Source organism: Phoenix dactylifera, chromosome 17 (genome assembly GCF_009389715.1).
Source record: "Phoenix dactylifera cultivar Barhee BC4 chromosome 17, palm_55x_up_171113_PBpolish2nd_filt_p, whole genome shotgun sequence".
Taxonomy (NCBI): Eukaryota; Viridiplantae; Streptophyta; class Magnoliopsida; order Arecales; family Arecaceae; genus Phoenix; species Phoenix dactylifera.
The window spans coordinates 10,090,133-10,113,629 of record NC_052408.1 but is presented as its reverse complement, the minus strand read 5'-3'; the positions used below and the strand labels follow the sequence as shown (position 1 = coordinate 10,113,629).

At 38.5% G+C, this 23,497-nt stretch overlaps 2 protein-coding genes across 8 annotated transcripts in view; one reads left to right on the top strand and one right to left on the bottom strand.

Moving 5' to 3' along the window:
• Nucleotides 1–9,127: 9,127 nt before the first annotated feature.
• Nucleotides 9,128–15,535, top strand: LOC103711875. 6 transcript variants are annotated; one of them, XM_026806508.2, is made up of 7 exons: nt 9,128–9,363; nt 10,434–10,491; nt 10,610–10,728; nt 11,512–13,381; nt 13,722–13,875; nt 13,952–14,629; nt 14,974–15,535. In XM_026806508.2, exons 4-6 carry the CDS (start codon nt 11,564–11,566, stop codon nt 14,617–14,619), a joined length of 2,640 nt encoding a protein of 879 aa, XP_026662309.2. In that variant the 5' UTR covers nt 9,128–9,363; nt 10,434–10,491; nt 10,610–10,728; nt 11,512–11,563; the 3' UTR covers nt 14,620–14,629; nt 14,974–15,535. The 6 variants fall into 6 exon arrangements, with proteins under 6 accessions (XP_026662309.2, XP_038970895.1, XP_008796409.2 ...); XM_039114967.1 differs by having other exon boundaries at nt 10,599–10,728; XM_008798187.4 differs by having other exon boundaries at nt 10,402–10,491.
• A 1,397-nt stretch (nt 15,536–16,932) lies between these two features.
• The window catches only part of LOC103711877 (tetraspanin-18-like), a 10,176-nt gene continuing 3,611 nt past the window's right edge, over nt 16,933–23,497 (bottom strand). Inside the window, exons 3-6 of one of the 2 annotated variants that reach the window (XM_008798188.4) lie at nt 21,238–21,318; nt 21,023–21,127; nt 19,273–19,467; nt 16,933–17,291 (exon numbers count right to left, since the gene is read on the bottom strand). In XM_008798188.4, the coding sequence (XP_008796410.1) occupies nt 17,202–17,291; nt 19,273–19,467; nt 21,023–21,127; nt 21,238–21,318 (471 nt within the window). In that variant the 3' untranslated portion in view covers nt 16,933–17,201. Of the gene's footprint in view, nt 17,292–17,843; nt 19,180–19,272; nt 19,468–21,022; nt 21,128–21,237; nt 21,319–23,497 lie in introns of those variants that run through there. The other variant, XM_008798189.4, reaches the window with a different exon arrangement.

The window sequence follows — 23,497 nt, the reverse complement described above, 5'->3', positions numbered from 1 at the left end:
CATGCTTCCCAACCTAGTGTTTAAACATTATCATGAACTCTCAGAGCTCTTCGAGATCAAATACTTCGCGAAAGAACCAACCTCCCAGTTAAGCATATTGATTTCAAAACCTGTTCCACAGCGGCCAGTTCGAATGTATGATTGCAACTGCTGTATTGATCTCGATCATCGGTTTCATTCTTGCACCATCTTAACCACCACCACCGCCACCGTTGCTTATGCTATTGCAACTACTACTAGAATTATGTGAAGTTGATAACTGTGTGGCCATCAGTATGGTATAGCTGGTAATATAGTTTTTTTTTCCCTCTTCTTTGGAAAAAAATTGTAGTACATGCAGTCCAGAGATTGAAGTTTCATCTGAATGTGGGAGGCTAGCAATAACCCACCTCCCAAATGTCCTGACATAATAAAATTCTTACCCACTTTTCCGGCTATTGAATTGTTGTGTTTTCTATCAGAGAAGAACCTCAGTCCTGTAGGAATTATTTGGCAACCACCAGCCTGCGTTTCATCTACCCTGTCTTTCGACAGAGCCTCGTGAAGCTCAGCAAGTACAGAGGCATTTGCTCTTCTATTCGGACCGTGATTAAGCCTCAAGTACCAAATGCCCGCCAGCCAGGCCTGGTCCCTGATCAAAAACCCTGCAGACCAAATGCTTGTGTTGAAATACTTGTGTTTGTGCTGCAAGATCTAAAGCTGGCCATGGAATCCATGCATGCTGATCCCACCATCTTCCCGTTCAACCTCTCCTTTTTCTTCTTTTTTTTTAAAATTTGCTTTTTCCTTCTCTATTGAATTATTACCTTTCAGTGAGTACTCTGTCAATCATGCTATATTAATTTGCTAGTTATCGTTTTCTTCTTTGTATGATGCTCTCCCATTATTTATTTGAAATAATGGTGTTTCAGTTCATTAGTATTTTTGGTCCGAAGAAATCCAACTCAGAATGCAACATTGTCCCATGCTGATTATGATTGTAGTCTATATATGTTTTCCTGATGGATGATTAAATCTCCAAATCATATGCATCAAGTTTGGAAGCTTGGTTTGATAGCTGACAGCAACCTTGTATGACTGATGCAAACCATGCATGCTTTATTATATTGCCATAAATACTGACAGCGCATCTGTAAAGGATCATCCGGAGATCCAACAGAATCTAACTCTGACCTAATTTTTAGAGACAAAGATATCAACGTCAGTTAGGTTTCCATCACATAACGGTCAAGGAATCCAAATCACATGCGACTATAAACCAGCAGGCAGTTCGAACCACACCCTTTTGATGCCAAATCTCTTAATGGAGAACATAGTTGCTAACAATTAGCACAACATAGCATTCAAGATCAAAGCGTGCATGCTTTAATTGTTGAGAGTAATGGAGCCGTGCATATCATTATCAGTTTGCCAAAGAACAAGCATATTGAAAGCACACCAGGAAAAGCACATACGCAGATCATTTTGTCGCTATTTGAAAGCAAATTTACCTTCTCTTTCAAAACTCCTCTCACAAGCATTTGCAGTGCTGCTGCCAAGTGATCTTCATTTTGAAAATAGATTCTATACCTTAAATTATGCTATCTTCTTTGCAAACTATCCTCCCATGGACTGAACCAAAAAAAAAAAGAGATTCCTTAAATCTTATTTGCTAGTTAAAATTGGTCAACCCTCCCATAGGTGTCTTCATAGCTGTGCTGCTCATATTGCATTCATTGAAATCAAATAAGTAGGGTACCGTTCTCTTCACTCGTCTCTTTTCCTTTGTTTTCTCTTCTTTTTAATGTAATCATATTTCTTTTCTTTTTTACTTTTAGCTTTGATATTTCCGAAGATGAATAACCTTCTCCCATTAAAGTTCATCAATCAAATGATTCACCGACTACCAGAAAAGAGAACCTTTTGCTGACTGTGGGGCCAGGTTGAACATAAGGACTGGCGACTCAACAGTTCAAATTATAACAGCCTTGTATGTGTTTCTTCAGACAGAGAAATATAGAGTGGAGGTGGATGTAAAGTCTATTGTAGCAGTAACTTAGATCGGCTACCCCAAACTGTATTTTCCAGCCATAGAACACTTATCACACCGCTCCTCGAATAAGCTTGCACAGTTGGTATGACAAAATGTGACAACCATCTATAGTAACTTACACTATAGTAAGAATATTGAGTTAAGTATGGAGGGGACATGAATGAATAAAGATACCAACCACGTCTAACCATCAAGATGTCCTTGAATAGGCATTCATTGGAGAACAATTTCAAGGCTGCTGCAAGCTCTTGCTGCCAATGTTCAGTTCTGATAGTAAAGTAGTTAGCTCTCCTTTGTGAAGTTTTACAGTATCTGCAGCAAAAAGAGTGTGAATTAAAACCAAAAACAACAATGCTATCTTTTGTATGTAAAGTTTCTGCAGTACCTGCATCGTATAAGAACGATGATGAGATGTATTAAGTTGGCCTTCCAGGATATAGAAACACCTTTCTTAATTTAAATGGCAGTTGAACTGTTATGAATTTTGCCACCTTAGATAACATGCCAATCTTTTGAATGGCAGTGGGTTACATGTTTTTCAAGTTTTGCTAAAATTTCCTCCAAGCTTTTATGGCAAAAATTAGTACTGGAGACCTTATTAATGCTTGATAGTAAGGGGTATCCCTACCTATATGAGAGTGTTTTTGGGGATCAAATTTATGATTCACCAAGAGTTCTGAAAATTTGTTACAGGTATAGCTCTCATATAGGCCTAGACCCCATCTCAAATAGGTGCCAAATTTCAGGCCAAGTTAACTCCCTACATGATAGGGGCCTGCCTCAATACCTGGAAGACCAGATGGTAGGTAGCGAAAACTTGTATAAAATATATGAACAAATACATAGAGAAAAGTTGGGTACCTGTGCAGCCAGGGATATGCCTGCCCCCTGCATAGAAGAGAGGACAATTACTGAAATGCAAAAACCATAGCATTGTAATCTAAGATCGGTGCAGCACTAATGACTACCAAGTACTTTCAGGAACTTGCTTGGGATTCACAATGAGTTATGGAATATCAAACCCTTGATTGTGATGGATGTCCTTTCGATTTAAATGACCAAATAGAAGTTTATTGTTTCTTGCAGTGAGGATGGATGTGTAGAAGGCCCCAATTAACAGCAATACAACTGACAACTTGAATTAAACATAATGACAAAATCAAGTAATATAGAAGAACCATGGGAAAAATGTTTTCATTTGTCAACATGGGTGGTAAGAAAATGAAACATATACATGGCCTATTTCAACTAAGTTGCTGGTTATGTTACATTACGTTTCATAAATCAAAATAATTTTCCCCCAAAAAACGAGCATTCCAATGACTCAAGAAATACAACATATCCCCAAAGTTCTTTTGTACCTGATGTTTGTTCACCATGAGCATATCTTCATCCATTTAGAGACAATTTCTGTTGAGAACTAGGTGCTGCATAACATTTTCAAATTGAAATCAATGACCTTGAGTTAAAAATATGATGCATAAAACTGAATCTATTACAGATATTTCAATGTAGAAGTAAAATAATTTTCCATGTTGAATGCGAATTGTCAATAAAAAAAATTAAAACTTTGTTGCTTACCAATAAAAACATTTGGAACAGTGTATTGTCCAGTCAATCTTTCCAACACCTTTTGCAGTTGCAGCCCTTGGGGACCTGAAATTAAATGCCAATAATTGATCACAAATATTATTTTAATAAAACTTTAGCAGTCAATGATATCAAGGAATGCCAGCATTTAGTAACAAGTGCATTACAATTCCCAGTAGCACACTTTAACTGTGTGTGTAAACACATTTCCAATTAACTCAATCGCTTGGGCAACAGAGTTTATCACTTTATGTAACAAAACAAAGAACTTCAAATAAATAAGTAAACACAAAACAAAGCATAAGATGAAGCAATTAACTATTAACAACGACAGTCTACTGAAACAAATGATCATCATAGCCTTATAAATAGTTGAGTTCAAGGGACTTTTAGTCATATAAGTTCATTCTTCAACAGGTTTGAGTGAAGAAGGTCATTATGTAATTACAGATTTCTTATGCAGTAAGAAAGACTCTGGAGGATGGCCTTTCCGATTTTCCAAGCAAAGAAAAACAAAGAGTTGAATTTTGTAATATATTAGCTCTTTACATAATAGGATTTACAAGCCTCTTCATGTTATCTTACTCTTTTGGTCGCTAAGTTACAAAAATCAAAGACCATATGTATATCACATGACATTTTTGCATCTTGACATGATGTTAAGCAGAGATATTTAGAAGTAGTCCAATTACTCATATGTAGTTTTATGTCAGTGATGATTACGATAACTAGAATATAGAACACTGGAGAGGTTGAACCATTGTAGATCTAAACTGAAAAATTTCTCCCAATTCAGTGTTAGATTATCCAGTAAGTATATGGGCTTCAGACCACTTTGATCTGACTGCTTTCCACTACTTAAGTTGGAAACACTATTCTTGAGACAGAGTGCAAGGCATTGCCTAGGTCAGCTTTTGAATGAATGTTTTCAAATTTGGTTATGTGAGACGAAAAGCAGAACCTAAGAGCATTTTACATGAAACTGAGGAAGCTAAAAGGAGAATCAGAAGACTGAAGTTAAAAGCTTTAGGTTACGTTGGTGCAACTTTTGCACTGTGACTACCACTTGATGAGACAAATGTCAAACATTATGTAATTACCTAAAACTAGCATGGTGCTATTTGAGTCTATATTTCTTCCAAACTTTCTAGTCGATGTTCTAAACTACTATGGGCTGCAAAGCTCATTGCCTGTTATAATCAACTTATTTGGTAGGGGTCTGTAGAGAATGAGTGAGATTTATTTTGCACTTTGACTGCTATTTGATGAGACAAATGTCAGGCATTATGCAAGACAAATGTCAGGCATTATGCAACTCCCTAAAACTAGCATGGTATTATTTGAGTCCATATTTCTTCCGAACTTTCTAGTTGATGTTCTATACTGCTAAGGACTGCAAAGCCCATTGCCTGTTATAGTCAGAGAATTCTTATGAGATAGGGCCTACAGAGATCCAAATCATATCATCTAATTAAACCAATTGAAGTAATTAAACTATGTTTTTATATAACCATTGTTAGCACATTCTATATCAACAAAATTAATATAATATCTTCTTTTCAGGTTTTGCTCAACAAAAACGACATGGATTTTTAGTTTTATTTTAGAAAAAGTATATCTGTTGATATGAGTTATTTTCCAGATGTTCAGAGCATATCTATTTGCTGTGATAAAATAATGGAAAGATTTAAGTCTCATGAAAAATCCATTCAAAGTGTCGGACATGTTTTTGAGCCAATGCATGCGAGTACACTTCATCGCTCACAACATATCAAAAACACAAATGGCCAAAAGGAGAATGACATGCAATTCTTCAAGTCTCAACTGCATGAAGGCCTAAGCGTTTTTCCCTGATATGGATGATGGAGATCTTTTCGCTGTTTGACATACTTGATCTGTTATAGTTTGCTTCGAAGACCACAAAGTTCTGAAGGAGGAAATGCCCCGTTGAAACTCTACTTAGAGCGGTTGGAACAAAGGCTCTGCTGCTGCTTGATTCCTCTCGTGATACACATGACGATGGCCCGCTTCCGCTGGAAGATGTCCTTTAATAGCGGATTTCCTACGTTTCTGCATGTAAATATTAATGTGGTAGAATCCCGCTTAATCCAAATCTGCTGCGCCATGGAGTGGAGAGCCGCACTATCAAGGCCCACCCAAGTGGCCACGAATTCCGCGTAGCTTCACTATTAGAGAACACGAGGCCAGGCTCATAGCGATTGGGGCCGGAGAATTTTTGACACCTCAGTTCTCGAAGTCAATATCAGAGCGGCCTGGAAGGAAGTCACCTGTGCGAGGTAGGTTCTGGGGGCGGACTGCATCCTCCTCGAGGATAACTTGACCATGATGGTTGAGTGGATCCGGAGCCGAGGTCGTGATGCCGGCTTCAGATCGCTGCTACACGACATTCGCAAGCTCTTAACCGAGTGTCATTGGTATAGAGCTACACATATCTATAGAGAGGCGAACAGTGCGGCTGACTGGGTGGCTTCATCCGTTGCCCATTACGCTAGAGGCTTCATCTGGGCTGATTGTGCAGTGGTGCCTCACATTTTGGGTTATCTTCTTTCTTCTGATTTAGCTGACTTCTCCCATATTCAACATGAGTGAGCTGCTGTTGTACCAAAAAAAAAAAAAAAAAAAAAAAAAAAAAGAGAGGGTGGCCCTGCTCATCTCTTATCACAATCAATTGTAGCCTTGTCACCATGAACAGACCCATCAAAAATAACTTATAAACTAATATATGTTTGAAAGCCCATATAAACTCATATTGCACATGAGAGACATACGAAGATATTTGGTGCTAGACAACAGAGCGATTTTGTAGTCTGCAATTCATTAAATCGATATCTTGCAGCCACAACCTTAGCTCACAGAGAGTTAGGTTTGAGTACCAGCTGAGGCAAGAAGTTCCAATGAATGAAGATCTAGCCCACCATAGGGTTTAGGTGAGCATACAACGTCCCATGAGAGGAGATGCAATCCTCTTCGATCCGTCGAGTGGCCCTATAGAAAAGCTTGAAACTCATTCTCTAGCTGCCTGCACACTGAACTAGCTAGAAATGTGCACACAAGACATGGAATAAATGGGAGGAGATGACAATACCAACTGAAACAAGATTGCTTTCTCTGCAAAGGAGAGAGCCTTCCATTGCCAACTTCCAAAGCTATCTACCACCATCCATTAGGAAATTGAATTCAGCTGGCATGAGCCTCATACTTGAGTGAAGGAATATCCAATTATTGCCACACATCCTTCTCTATTGGAATCTAAAGGATATGCCAAATCCGTGCCTTGATTGCAGTGGGGCTAAATGTGATATACGATTTGACAGTATGAATTACTTAACCTGATGAGGTACAGTAAAAGTTAATGAGTACCTTCAACTTCAAGCTAGCATAAGCAATATATATATATATATATATATATATATATATATATATATATATATATATATATATATATATATATATATATATATATATATATATTTCAAACTCCGAGTTGTTCGGTTGTTTTGTTTCATGGTTGGCTTTATCATGATTTTTTGTTAAATAGATATGTCTTTTAATTGATTATATCCAGTTTTTTTTAAAATAAACCATCAATGCAAAGAAATGTAACCACTGAGATAAAATATTTTTCTTGTTACATTTTTGTGAAAAAATAAGCTAAAAAGGGTACATCGACAAATGACTCTCTTCTATCCATCTCCCACTTTATTACAAGAGTCTAAACTCTAACATGTAGTAATGGATTATTGATTTCCCTAAGACCATTTTTCCTCTTTTTCTCTTCCTTTAATTCTTGCTCTTGTAGACTATTCTTCGTTTGAAATTTATATATATATATATATATATATATATATATATATATATATATATATATATATTAGTGGTCTACATATTATTTTGATCTTAGACCTGTCTCTGTTGACCATGTTTGTTGACTTCTTTTCCTTTCGTTCTCCCTCCTGTATCTGATCATTTTCCTCTTTGGATGAAAATGTAGCAATCCTGTTGCTGTTTTTTAAATAAAAAATAAAATATTATAAAGAAAATCATGCTTCTAAAATAAGAAGTTCTTTTTGTAAGGTGCAAGCATACTAGATTTAATTCTTGGCATCCAAAAACACAAAAGCTGACATTATGGTTTTGTGACGGTCACTCTCGAAGTTTTAGGAGTCAATTTTAAAGTTTTAGGAAGAGCTACCTTTTATTTTTGAGTTCTTCTTAAATTATCTTATATGTTATTGATTTGTGCATTCGTGTCTTGTGCATGTAATCTATCAACATTTGCATGTGGTTTAGCATTTCACATGCTTCATAAGTAACAAAAAACCATCTAAATATACTTCCAGGGAAGCTTTTGGCAGCATGGAGATTCACATTTATTTACATACTCAAAGATTTTGTTTATACGACAATTGGCAGTGTATATTTTCAAGGGACAGGTCCTGCTCGCTATATCGAACATCGCGAATCAAGATAACCAGATAATTTGGTCAAGCTCCTCACCTTGATATTGTGCGCATGTGGTACCCAATCATCACATTGGGAAGGTTAGGCATGGCTCAATCATGCAAGGGCCTGCATACATTCACATAACAACTAGCAAATGGCTGGAAATTCTCGATAGCGCTTCTCGATAGTCCTATCACATGGACAAGCTGGAAATTCTGAGTCTTGGTAGGGAACATACAGCAACTTGCTAACAAGGTAAGAGAAGGTTTAAGAGGATCAATTGGAGGATTGTTAAAAAAAAACACCAGAATGAGAGCGGCTTGGGCTGGCCTGGGGTATACTTGGCGGATTCTCCGGCCAAGACTGTTATGCTGGAGGGAGATTCGGCGATGGTTATTAGATGAATTCAGTAGATCAAGGGTGGTGTGGGCGACTTTCACCCTCTGCTTAAAGATATTCGGCCTGTGGCCTACGATGGATTGGCCCTTTCACGCAAAGCATGTATGTTGTGAGACCAACAGAATAGCAGATTGGGTGGCTTCATATATGGCAAACCACTCCAGAGACTATTTGGTTAGGAGAGAAGGAGTTGCCCGGTGCCCTCCGGAAAGTTTTATCTTTTAATTTTTTTGGTAAAAAAAATACCGAGAGTTCCAATTATAAAGGGCGGCATTCCCATGCTGTTTAATTTTTGCAATAACAGTATTTTGTCAGCAACGCAGGGGCCTTGGATTTCCATAGGAACGGTATTATGTATTGCAGCAAGCCATCACAGAAGATAAGTGACGTAACTTGGATTTCCAGGTGCAAGTATATTAATTAATAAAATAATAGAAAAATTACAATTATATAATTATTATATTGACATTAGAAAACACTATATATATATATATATTGATTTTTCGGCCACGTCCGAGGTTAAAAAAATTTTACGATAACAATTTTTTTTTAACATTTCGGCCGCCCGTTCCGTTCGTAATCGAAACCGGGAGAACACCAAAATGAATAAATTCCCATCACGTCCGCCAGGTCGGCGGGCTCGAACTCCTTTGCCACGAACACTCCCCACCCGCTCCTCTTTCCCCCCACAGCGAGTTGAGCGAGACCACGGTCCCCGATCGCGCCCCAGAATATGTTCCTTCGCCAAAACTTCCCCTGAAAAGAGCTTCGACGCCTCGCCGGAGACGACGGATTCCGGCGGTGACACGGTGGTTGCGGGGTCCCGATCGCCCGCGGCGGAGCAAGCGAGATGGGAGCTTTCTCCAGGAAAAGAAATGGTGCGAAAGGGATCTCCAACACCAGTTTTCGCTGCTTATTTTCGATCTTTTGCTTTTCTGGCGCCAGATTCCAAATGTCTGGTTAGCCGATTTGCCGCCCAATGTGTCCCCAGATCTCGATCGCCGGAGCTCTGGCGGAATGCAGTTTTTTTTTAAAAAGTGGATTTTGGAGTTTGGTTTTATTTTCTTTGATGAAATCTAGGGTTCTGGTGAACCTTCTCAAATTCTCTCTTTGATTGATTGATTCAATTTGGTGGAACAAGCGCTTTTTTTTGTTTTCAGCATTTTTGCTTATTTTAGGTGGGTTTCGGTGTTTGCTGTTCGGTTTTGGGCGTGGAATGGCTGACCTCGCTTCATACTGTGAAAGGGTTGAAAGTTGCCAAAAAAAGAAAAGGAAAAAAGAAATGAAAAGGTTGAAACTTTTCTAAGGTTCGACCCTACTTTTGGCTGTGCCGTCTGTTATTTTGATTGATTGCTTTGAATTTAGGGCTCATGGGCACCGAGCTCGGCCATAACATTTCTGCAGCGATCTTCTTTTCCCCTTTTTACCATCTTTCCGATAAATGCAGCTTTTGGTGTACGTTTTGTTACCTTAAATCCTTTGTTCTTGTGCATCTCCCACTTCACTTTTGAATCCATTATTTTAGTGTTCTTTTACCTTCCCCACTGTTTCCTTTCTCTTTTTCTGGCAGATTTGCTCTACTCGTGTATCTCCTTCCTTTTTTTGCAGCAACGAATCGTAAAATCTATGGTCCCATGTCCCATTTTATTTTTTGCTATTTTTATAACTAAAGCATGAAAGCCGCTATTTTTTCTTGTTTGCTCACGAAATTTTACTTGAAAATCCTTTTTCCCCATAGGAATAGTTACAGTAAACTTTTTGAAGTTAAATATGGAATTCTTAAATGATAGTCGCTTCTGTTCTCATGTTTTAATGATGATATCTCTGTCTATAAATGCAAAATCTCTGCATTCTTATTCTGCGTTATGATAAATGCCAGCCGGTTTGATTAAGGGTGATAATATTATATTCATTAGGTTCCGATTTCCTTCTTGTAACATGAGGGCAGTGCCTCGGGCAGATCTCCCTTCGTCATATCTGTGAGGATGTCATGCTCTGTAACTTTGGTGGGTGATTTTAATTCCTCTCTGCTGATGATTTGTTGAGGGCGTAAGACAATGGAAAATATCATTTTTTTGACGGGTTCATCTTTCCTTCATTCAAACTTGCGGAGGTGAACAACAGACGGGGGAAGGATTTGCAGAAGCCATTTCCGGGATGTATGGGAAGGATGATCAACATATTTGACTTGAGTACCAGCATGGCAGGAACCAAGCTGCTCACTGATAAAGCACATAGCAATGGTATTTACTGTCCTTAAAAACAATACTATCTGTGTCTTTTTTATTGCTTTGTTTTAAATTTCTGTGCTGTCCATAAGGCATTATAGAATATTTGAAATCATAATTCTTCACCTTTGTTTTACCAATTTTCTTTACTAAGAGAGGTAAAAGGCATCTTGAAGCATATAGAAATGATTAAGCCATTGGTGGATGATTATGCTTTCAGTATGTTTCTGCTTGTGGTAAAATTTGTCATCAACGTTGCAGAATCTTGTCCGAACAAAGATATCTAACCTTAAGCAAACCTCCTCCCCTCCTTTTGTTTAGAATGCTACCTTTTTTTTTTTATATAATTCACATAGGTTTGAAACTAGTACTTCATCTTCTTCTGCTATCTGTGTTAATTCAGCCTGCGTAACTTCCTTCCTCCTGGGGGATGGTAGCTGGAGCTTTTATTAGATTCGGTGCAGTTTCTTTCTTCTTGTTCTTAAGTTTACTTTTTGATTGCAAATTTTTTTTCCTTTTTCTCTTACAAGAAAAGGCTAGGGATTGCAAATCCAGTTGCATCGATGTTCTCACTTTTTATGCATTTTTTTTAGCTGATCTCTTTCCTCTATGCCCATTTCATAGCTGCAACCTATCATATTTTTTGTTGTTTGTTTATTGGTGGAACTGGCATTTGGCTTCTGCTTAAGTTCTTAATCACAATCCAGCTGCTATTGACACGGAAGAAGCCTCTTTTCTTGTTTTGAAATTGTAAAGAAAGAACCACATAATGTATTCTGATTTATGTTTTCACTACAGAACCAGTGAACTAAGGAAAAGTTCCTTTAACAAGAACTCGGGTGGAACACCAATGAAGATGCTTATACAAGAGGAGATGTGGAAAGAAACAGAGTTGAAGCAGAAGCCTCCAAATGTTGTTGCTAGACTCATGGGGCTTGATTCCTTGCCAGTGCAGCCATCATTTTTAACTGTTAAAAAAAGCTTCCAAGAGGACTATTCACACCGTATGGCAGGAGCGCTTCGGGGTCATCGGTGGCAACAAGATGAGTATTTTCACAATCCAGTGCGTTGTGAAATTCCCCATGAAAAGAATGAATACAAAGATGTATATGAAGTCAGGCAGCAACCATCAAAGATTAGTCATATTAAGGATCAGCGACCACAGAAAGGAAGATATGATGAGAACTCATATGAAAAGAGAATGACTCTTGTTCGCCAGAAGTTCATTGAAGCAAAGCGTTTAGCCACAGATGAAAACCTCATTCAGACGAAGGAGTTTCAAGGTGCACTCGAGGTTCTGAGTTCAAACAGAGATGTATTCCTCAAATTTCTCGAAGAACCAAATTCCCTGTTTTCAAAGCATATACACAAACTCCAGATCATCTCTCCACCTCAGACAAAGCGCATAACTATACTGAAACCATCAAAAAACAGTGAGGTGAAGTGTGACAAAAGTGTGGAAAAACAACTGTTCTCAGCTGTTGAAGAAAGCAAATGTGATGCAAATAAGCACTATTGGACCCCTAGTTTCTCTCATGCAAAAGCTCATAATCAATCTCAACCAACCAGGATAGTAGTTTTAAAGCCTAGCCCAGGAAAGCTTCACGATGTAAATAATACAGTTAAATTCACAACATCTTCAACAGAACAGCTTGGGGACCGAGATTCTTATGAAGCTTTGGGAACTGATGGAGTCGCAGGGTCAAGAGAAATAGCCAAGGAGATTACTCGTCAGATGCGAGAAAACCTAAGCAGTAACCGAAGGGATGAAAAAACTTTGTTGTCTTCGGTATTATCGAATGGATTTGTTGGAGATGAGAGCTCATTCAATAGGTCTGAAAGTGACTGCATGGATGAAGAGGGTGGTAACTTGAGTGACTCTGAGACTGTCACCCCAACTTCACGGCGCTCTTGGGATCGCGTCAATAGCATTGGCAGTCCTTACTCAATCTCATCTGTAAGTCGAAAATCATATTCACCTGAGTCATCAGTAATCAGGGAAGCCAGAAAACGGCTTTCAGAGAGGTGGGCATTGGTGGCATCAAATGTAAATAATCAAGAACAAAGACAAACAAAGAGAAGCTCAAGTACCCTAGGTGAGATGCTTGCCATTCCTGAGGTACAGAAAGAAGAGGAGAATAGTTGGGGGTTTACTGTTTCGAGCAGCAGGCAATGTGACGGAGAACAAAACCTTAAAGTACTATCACCTTGTTTGTCTGCAGGCGGGGTAAAGGAAGGATGTAGTGGGGAGTTCTCCTCTAGGAATTTGTCAAGGTCAAGATCTGTCCCATCTTCTTCAGCTTATGAAATCACTGAGTTGAATGTGGGTGTTTCTGATGCTTTTATTAGCAAACCCATTGTTCATAACGAGATTGCTAAGTCAAAGAGTGGCAGGTCATCTTTCAAAGGGAAAGTTTCCAGTTTGTTCTTCTCTAGAAATAAGACACAAGGTCAGGAGAAATCTATTCCATCTCCTTCGGTGGGTTGTGATGATAGGCTTCAGCCTGGTAGTGCTGAGGTTGATAGTAAAAGAAATGGTCTTTTACTTTCTGTTAATGACAATCAACATAAGCAAACTGCACTGTTTAGTGCACATAAAAATTCTGGCGGGGCTTTCTCTCTGACTACAGTTATTGATGTACCAAATCAAGGCACTTTCAATGCCAAGGTATTGGATTTTTACTATCTTGAGTCTGGTAGGAGTTCATCTTTCTGTGAATCAATCATACTAGAAAAATGATAAACAAGTAAAAGCTGGTTGGTGGTAATTTCCTGACTCATCCATATTTTGTTCCGTTTTCTTCGTCCTTTTTTTTAGCATTTGTTTGTTTTCAGCATATCAATGCTGTTCTTTTCCCCTTATTTTATAAACAGTGGAGAGGGAAACTGTTAATGCTGCACATTAAATTTCTAATGCCTGTTGAACTACCACATACTTGTTCTTAGATATCGCTATTTTTCTTTTATTTCTCCAATTTCCTACTTAGAATTGGTGTTTACATTATCAGGGGGCTCATTATCTTGAAAAGCCAATGACATGCGGAAACTCCAGGGAGAACCAGGACCACCCCAGCCTTGTTTCAATTCTACAAGCACCAGTTGTTGATGATGTCAACAATAAAATGTCCCAGGCTTCTAAAAGCCATACTGCTGGACATCTACGTAAGTGTAGTCATAACTACCACTGCAGATCTTCAAGTCCCATACACTAACTGGTATCTGTTCCTGCTTCCTTCAGAAGCTCTCTCTAGGTCTCCACCGATTGAGTCGATTGCTCGTTCCTTATCATTCAACTGCTCCAAGTTGGGAACAATGTTGGCAGGTCCCCTAAAACCTTCCAGACTTCTGCCCAGGGTAGAAGAAGAACAAGAACGATTTATGCTTGTCCAGAAGTTGCTGTCATCTGCTGGCTTTCGTGATGAGAAGTCTGACATGATATTCACCAGATGGCATTCACTTGACAGCCCTTTGAATACAATGCTACTGGACAAATATTTGGATAAGAAAGAAGCAGCAGCTAAGTGCAGGGTGTGGCGGTCAAACCAGAGGCTCCTATTCGATTGTGTCAATGCAGCATTGCTAGATATTGGTCGAACTGCCATATTGGCTTCATATCCATGGGCTGGAGCATGTCGGGGGGCTTGGGAGGATGGTCCAGCTGGTGATTTGGTGACTCAGAAAGTGTGTGAACTTGTGAGAAATTGGTACTCCGGTGAAGAGAAGTCTGTGCCTGGTGGGCCCGGTGGCGTCAGTCTTATGGTAGATAGAGTGGTTAAGAGAGAAATGGCAGGAAGAGAATGGGCAGAATTGATGTGGCTGGAAATTTTTGAGTTCAGCAAGGATATCGGTGGTCTGGTGTTGGAGGAGTTGTTTGAGGAGGCATTGTCAGATTTTACTTGTGGGTGATTGAAATGAGGCACGTATCTCCTCTCTTTTTTTTCTTCTTGTCCTAACGGTCTTTGCTATTTTTGTTGTTATCCCCCCTGCTAATACTAGTGGCCGTCTAATCCATAATATATATCCATATAAGGCCCAAGTTGCAATGTATGTGCATTGTTTGCTATTTGATTTTTACTCATAAATGAACGGTCTGTGCTTCAACTCTCCAAGGTGACACACATGCATTATTTATAATTTTATGTTAGGATCTTAATTTCTTTCCAAGAGTCCGCATCATACAGATACTACCAATGATTTCTAGTTAGATTTCTTTTTCTTGGTTTTATTAACTCATCCGGTATTATTTTGCTTGTGATACAGATGCTCACAAGGGATACAAAAAAGTAGATGCTGCAGAACTGAAGCAGAAAATGTGTTATCGACCGAGTTACAGTTATCTTGACGTGTCAGTATCCTGGGTGTGACTCAAAAGAAAAAAAGAAAAAAAAAAAGATCAGGTCCTGTTCCAAGGGTTTTTTATTTGTGTGTGTGTGGCGCTTATCACTGATGATGAGGATTTTACGTCTTATTTTTTTCCATTGAGAAAATATAAAAGAAAGGATCATGTAGCATCCTTTCTTTTCCCTTTAATCTGACGGCATCAACAGTAGATTTGTCCCAAGTTTGACAGCTTTGAGTTATTTGAGGAAGCGACGGAGTAACTAGTCTTCACAAAGCCTTTATGTTTGGTGGCATGCTAGTATTAAAATGGTGCATGCCATTATGATACTGTAGTTCCCTTATTAGAATAGTATTTTTGCATGCAGATTCGTCTCCGAGATGAAGATTCCTCGGCACGTGAAATATGATGCAGCCTTGTCGGTCTCTGTATTAGCATGTCTGAGATGCATCGAATGAATGAAAAAAACAATAAAGTTGTAGATGCGTCCGAAGATGCTTTTATAGATTTTGTTGTATCTAGCAGAAGCTCACACATGGCAGCAATGTAAAGCTGTCTCGGTGAGGTTCCCTTGGTCTTATGTGCTCGTCTCTTCTCAGAAATAAGCCAGCAAGCAATCACCACTTGGGATGGTCCGACTTGCCAAAATGCGAGCCTGACTCTACAGGCCTGGGAAATCAGCCTGTAGCTATAGGGGAAGTTTGAATTTTTGATGGACGGTACATCGCATTTACCATTTCTGATTGAAAGAACATCGTATTTACTCATCGTCCTGCATCCCCACACTCGGTTAGCTTTCCACTGTCCATTCAGCTGGCCTAAGCTAATTAATATTGCCAGCTGATCCATCTTATGATCGGTTGACGTCTGGAATCTGAAGCTAATATTGCCAATCCGATGCCTGAAACTGTTTTCACTGCAACAAAAATCTAAAGGTCAGAATCGTGCTAACAATAATTAGGATTTCATCAAAATTCTAGTATCATTGCCATGCATTCGGCATTTCATTTAGTATTAATTCAACGTGGGAGTCATGCGAGAATACATGAGCTGAACATGGTATCTGGTGCGGTCAATAAATTATCATGAACTTGCATAGTTCTCTTAAATCATCATTCAATATCACGAAACAATTTGCATCAAAATTGTTACTCTAAAAGTTATACATCAAAGTAGGATCTGAGCTTCAATCAGAATCTACCACAGCACGACAGACCCGGAGCCTTATTCTCAAACTCCCAAACATACCAACTACCTTCCAATCTACTTTCAAAATATAGAAAATACACCTGCCATGTGAAACCACATATGAAACCAGCCAAAGATGAATTTATAAGAAAAGTACCTTAGCTCCCTGGGAGATTTGACTAGAATTGTAACGTATCATGATTACTTAATTATTGAATGATAACGAGACTCTGTGAGACTACTTATGATTCTGATAATATTGTAACATGCCCTGGAGGCTTTGCTTCCCTGACCATTTGTCTAGATCAACTGCTGCCAGCGAAGAAAAAAAAATGTTTTCTTCGCATCTTTTTTTCTGTGACTGAAAATGGAGGGCTCGGCAAACACCAATCATGCAAGGCAGCAATACCAGAGACCTACTGTCGCACCAGAAAATCCACATGCTGGTTGATACCATCTAAACTTAGATATGATCCATCCACATGAAAAGCTTGCCGTTACCTGCAAGAAGATCTCCGTTTCCATTCAAGTGGTATCCTTTAGGAGACGGGAGATTTTCTAAATGGTGCCTGAAACAACTACAGCATCAATGGTCCCGGAGACAGCCAGCTACATTTCGCTGCCTCAGAAATTCTAGCGGCCTACAGTCTAATGCACAAAGAGAGGAATCTGACAAGTGTCAAAGTAGCCACAACACCAATCAACAGCAAAATCCTCAATGGCCCAATCGATGTTTGAAAACATATCATGTGATACAACCGACCATAGGGTCCCAGAAACTAATATATGACGATTTAACAGCATGACAAGATATTAACAGCATGATATCTACAGCTACAGCCCCGTGGAAGGTGCCGACCCCAGCTCCCCAGCTATATAGAGAATGATTATACTACAACGGATCAAACTGTTCTAACGACAAAAGATGCTTGCAAACACTGGCGGGTTTGTATTCAATTGCTTACAAGATGGAGCACTGCTTTCTGTTATCACTGTTGCTGCTTGCAGACAGTGCTGTCTTCTGATCTACACCATTGTATGAGAGCTCGCTCTGGTTCAATCCATACCGCAACAAAAAAAAGAGGAGGAAAGAGGAGTATATCAGATGCAATAAATAAAGAAACACAGCTTCATATATTTGTTGTGTGTAGAAAAGAATAAATGTTGCAACAACATCCATGTGACATCACCCTTAAAGAATAATATGATGAGAACAAGGACCATCGGGCGCTTGACAAACTGTTTGCACTTTCATTTTGCATCAAATCATTGGAACAGTAGCCATGAGTACAGCATTCCCAGGTCCTAATCGGACTAAACAACACAGTATTCAAAGGATTTTCCCTTTTTTCAAGGGCACAGAAGCTTACAATTATGTCATCATGTGAAATGTAAGAATTACTGAACATATTAGATTGGAGTTGAAGCTCAATTATGCAAAAATGTTTAATGGAAGATCTGCGCTAAGGCCACATGCTCAAGTTGGTGAAAAATATCTAAACATGACAAATACATATAACATGGGTAAGGCCCACAGTTTCCTAGGTGGACCTGCAGAATAAAGCAACCATGTTGGCACATGCCATGTGTAAGGGTTTTTTTTTAAAAATCAATAAATATAGAAAAGGTGTGTAAGAGTTTTTCACTCAAATGCTCATGAAGGTACGAGATGCCTCTTAATGGAATACTCAAACAAAAGCAAGTTGAAAAGCCGAAAATAAGAATGTAAACCCCTCCCATCAAGTAACCAAATTACTTAGTTATAGTGGATGATCCTTCATTTTGACAAGGGGCATCTAGTCACACCCTTCTGAGGTTTGAAAAGGGCTCTGACGTTAAAATACACATGCTCCAGATTTTCTCAGGTTAAATTCTAACCTAAATCCTGTTCATGGCTTAAAGTGTATTTTCCACCAAGAACAAGAATAATATAACATCTCCAGTTGGGTCTCAAACTTCCTGATCAACAAGCATTAGAAATTTTAAGAAGAAAAGAACAAGTACAACGTACTGTTGAATGTGAAGTCTTAGAATAAGTGCCAGTAGCAATTTTTAGCTTTATGTATACCTTAAGAACCAACAACTTACGACCTAACAAATCAAACAGAAACAATGAAAGTTGTAAATAGGATCAAAATGCACCAGTCACCTTGCTTATGCAATAAGCAGTCTTATCCATGTAAATCAATGAGCAGGTATTTGTCATCTTATTTAACATTACGGCATGGAGCCATGGACTCTTATAAACTGCCAGGTAGACAACAGCTTGAGCTCACAAACCATTTGTTCTACATTTATCTAAGCATCATGATATCTCAATGGAGCATATGAAGCCAGCATTGCTTTGGATTATATGAAACCATGTTTATGATCCATATACATGTCTGATCTTTTAGTGACAGATCCATGTTCCAAATTTCTACTAACTTCTAAAATGAAATGTCTAGTCCAATTTTATTCTAATATTTTCAATTGCTAGTGCTGATCAATTTAAATTTAGAAGATGAATTTTGGTGGTGTTTTTTTGGGGGGGTGAGGGGTTGGGAATCTAGCTCAACTGATCAGCAAAATCCAGAAACTTGACCAAACATGACATATAGAACAAGGGAACTTAGGAAGATAGAAAGCAAGAGCAACTCATTTAAAATTCATAAAATGTAAGGAGTCTTATCCCATCAACCTCGGTTTGCTAATTGGACCCTTATAAACTAGGAACTGCCTTTAAATTATTTCTCACTATGATATCCAGGTCATTTTTTGATTTCCTCTGGCAGTGCTGCAAATGTGCCACCCATATTAGTGATCTTCCTTCACTTGTGCTCTACCGGTGCTACTCCCAGTGTTTCTCTAATCTACTAATTTACTGATTAGTCTTCCATAAATCCACCTCAACATCCTCAACTTGTTACTCTTCACTGTTCGAAGGCCATTTAACTTCCCTACATTCAAATTTCAGATGATGGAGCTTATAATATAATTAGGAAAATGCCAGATGAATAAGGAAAAAAGTTTAATCTAAAACAGTGAAGTACCTTTTGTCTCATTTGTGGACTCAAGAAGTCTGAGTGAATCCCTTTGCTGCCAACAGAAGTTGTAGCATAACTAGGGCCACCTTGTGGGTCTAAAAGTGGCCTCCTTATAACTACGAAATCTTCATCACTATCATAGTCTACTCTTCTGGCTGCAACCATGGCTCGCAAAATCATTGCCAAAAGAAGGGAGAATGCCTGCACAAAGAATGGAAAAGGACATGTAACAAAACGTAAAATTTGCAGACAATGCTTTATGATGTCTTCACTCAATAGCACCCTGTCTGCAGCAAGTTCCTAAACACTAATACATCAATATAAACATTTAAGAGTAGGAAAAAGGAAAAAGCAGGGGTGGCAATTTATGACTTAACCCGTCAACCCGACCTACAATTGACCTGCTGAAGTAGGTTCAGGTTTGGCATAAATAGGTTTGGGTCATAAACGGGTCAACCCGTCTAGATCTATTTATTAAATGGGTCGCATTTAGGTTTAGACCTTTGACCTGTTTAATAATTGAGTCGCATCATGACTCGAGCTATTTAACCTGCTTAAGTTCTGTTTAACTCATGTAAAACCTGCTTGACTCGTTTCTATCCTATTTAGCCTAACTCGCTTAACCTGTTTAACCTATTGAAATTCATTTAATCCATTAAAAACCCACTTAATCTATTTAACCCGTTTACCCTAACTTGACCTGTTTAATAAATAGCTTATGCGGGTCGGGTCAGGTTAGCCATTTAGTAAACAGATCAGATTCAGATCTAAATTTTTGACATGTTTAAAAAATAGATCAAGTTTGGGTTTACGAATATTTGACCCGACCTGCATCCAACGTGACCCATATCTGACCTGACCCGATCTTATTGTCACCCCTATGAAAAAGTGGGGGCTAGCCCAGATAGTGCAAACAAATGCATGTTAATTAAATTACAAATAAAATTTGAAAACCTTTTCTCTTGTGCATGCATGTACCACTTTCTGCATGTTGATCCTATCATCACCCCCATGAAAAAGTGGGGGCTAGCTCAGATCGTGCAAACAAATGCATGTCAATTAAATTACAAATAAAATTTGAAAACCTTTACTCTTGTGCATGCATGTAAACCTTTCTGCAAGCTTGCGTGTTTGCGCACACTCTTCTTATGTGTATTGTCTATCCATGTCTGCATGCATGTGCATATGCAAGTGTGCATGAATGCGTATTATGGGCATGCATTTGCAAGTGCATGTGTTTATGTACCACCAAAAAGTTAAAACTAGACTACTCCAATCCCCGAATTAAGACCATTAGTACCAAACTGAAGTCAGAGCAAAATTTGGGGAATCTAGCTCATGCTTGTTCTTGGCATTTGCATTCTTTGATGGGCTTGCCAAAATTTTGATTGATGATAACGACAACCTCCATAAAATTGTGAACAGGAAAAAATACCTAACAAAATAGTCACAAAAAATTTCATGTAGTATTCACCATACCGGTGCATACCACACTGTATCAAGCATCATATCGTACCAATATTGAACTAATACTATTGGTGTGTTGAACCGACCATACGGTCAATGTACCAACATGGTACCCGTACAGGTGCCAAACTAATATTGCAAACCTTGGTTTCATGCATTGCATCTTAGTCATACGAGTTGGCACTTAATACCAATTGTCCATCAAATGAATCCATGCCAAATGTCCATTGAATGAGACATTATGTTTCAACAGTTTCAACAAATTTAAGGATAAGAAAAAATTGCATACCTGAATAACAATCACAGTTACAGCAACCCACTTGCATATATCCATATTCTCTTTTATAAATGCACAAAACCTTTTCAGTTCTCCGGTAGAGTCATATGGAAGATCCTGCGTAGCCATGATGAGGCAGCAGATTTCAAATAGCAATGGATGGAGGCATAAAATCCTCTATCAAATTAAAAGTTGTTATTTTCAAATCTTATAGATCACATATTTACCTCTTCCCAATGTTTGTCGAATACCAGAGCACCCACTAAAGCTGCTTCTAATAAAATAAGTACGATAGCCAATACTGCAAACTGTGGTTGATCCAAGTCAAGGTAAACTAAGAGGGCATTGAGTTCCATGTAATGCTGACTTTTAATAAACATTAACCTAGGATCATTACATCCAAAGAAGGCAATTTTGTAAGGACAATTTCTAACAAGAAAACCATGACTGAAACATTTAAAAACAACAAGAAATGCTGACAGTGCCTTCCAAAACCAAAATGAAAGAAAGTGTGCAACTTTCTGGCTGTTTATTATAAGCGTACAAGCCAAGCCACAAACCCAGCAAGATTTGCCCCAACCACTATAGCACGTATGACACATTATATTGAGGAACATGTTGCACTGTCTACAGAATTCTCAACTAGACATTGGAAAACCTGAAGAAGTGCAACAAGTTTTGCACATGCGGCGAGAAGCTCTTCACATTTTTGTTGCTGACAATGACAACCCGCTCCCTGAAAGAGTAGCTGAAAAAAGGTGGCATGGTGTGATGCAGGCATGCACACTGCTGCATCAATGTGATAATTAAGTCAAAATGAATGAGGCGATGAATGTAACTTAAATTTGTTCTGCTACATTCTACAAATGAGGTTTAAAAAATTGACAGATTTGTTTGAATTCCTTTAAGTCAGGTAAGTTGATGTAATCCAATTGGTGGATCAGAAGAGTAGGTCCTGCCTGCAAGGTACTGTACGTATTTTTGAAAGACTAGAGAAAAGAATGCAATCAATTTTGTGTGTCAACATTTAAAGTAGACTGAATTTTTTTCATGCCAATCCTCAAGGCTTTACTGCAGCTCCTACAAAGATCCCTCAGAGATGAAAAAACAATAAGCTTGTTGGTAATTGCTTTCAATGTGAAGAGATTATATTTCCATCAAAAAAAAGGCGGTGAAGAGACTAGATGTACAACTAGCATACAGCCAAATAGCTGATGTTATTAGCAAGTGAAGATAAGAAAGCAATGGCATAAAGTCAACTTTGAAGATGAAGCACAAATTTTGTGCTGGAAAGAATAATGGAAAGTGGAGTTCTGTGAAGAACTGACCAGTTCATAAAGAATTATAACTGTGGGTGTAAATCATTTTTCAAATGACGGAGACAGGTTGTGAGATTTTGTACACACTGGAACTATGTGGAGGTAGAACAGAGAATGACTAATTTTCCAGAATGATATATCATAACTTATTCCAATGATGAGCAAAGAATGTTTTATTTATCCTTGACCAAATGTCATCAATGGGTGCCTAGTGGTCAATCATCAAGATTACAATTATAGCAGATGCCATACTCCATCATCCCAAGTACACCTTTCCACCATCCACCAACAAGTTCCATAAGGAACAAACAAAGTAAGACCCCCAAACCTCCACATCAATTTCCTTCATTTATCAATTACCTTCCCTAGATCTTGCGAGGATATACACAGACAAACATTATTGCTCACAGGAACCTCCTCATTTGAGTGATGATGAGGCACTTACAACCAGCAACCCTCTGACTTTCAAAATCCATGTTGCCACTGCTTTGTCATGATCAGACACCAAAGCCACAAGTTCAATAATCAGTACTCTATGTCAAGTTAACCCTTGTTGTATGTCTCCCAATGTTGAACCTATGTGAAAATTTCCGTTCTTTATTTCTTTCTAACAATGCCTCTGCTCAGATGAAAGAATAGCAACTGCTTGAGCATCCTGGTGCTCCTAAAACACCTTCTAGTCACTATTTTCTCCTACAAAAGCCATCACTTTAATACCTTGGTCCCTAAAACATTCTCCAGCAGCCTATAATCCAAGGATCTTTCCTAGCTTTACTTTGATCCGACAGAAGCCCCAAATCAAATTTCTCTACTTTTGTTTCTAAGAGACCATTTTTTTCTACCCATAATTAACTAAAACAAAAGTCTGAGGCTAAAATTTAACCAGAAAAAAGAAATGCCACTAAAATAGAAGTAACTCTACTTCATATGACACCGTTAGGCTTCTAGCCTGAAAGTTGCCTGTCCTTTTTATTCTTTAGGCTAGTTCAATCCCCAAGAGAGTATACATCCCATTAAGCCCACAGACATTTGAGGCCTATAGACGTCCATCCATGTAGCAATCCTGTAACTTTACAAGGACTAAAGCAATACTGTAACTTTACAAGGACTAAAGCCTATCACTCTTCAGAAAAATCTGAAGCAACCTGAAGGACTAATCTATGCTATC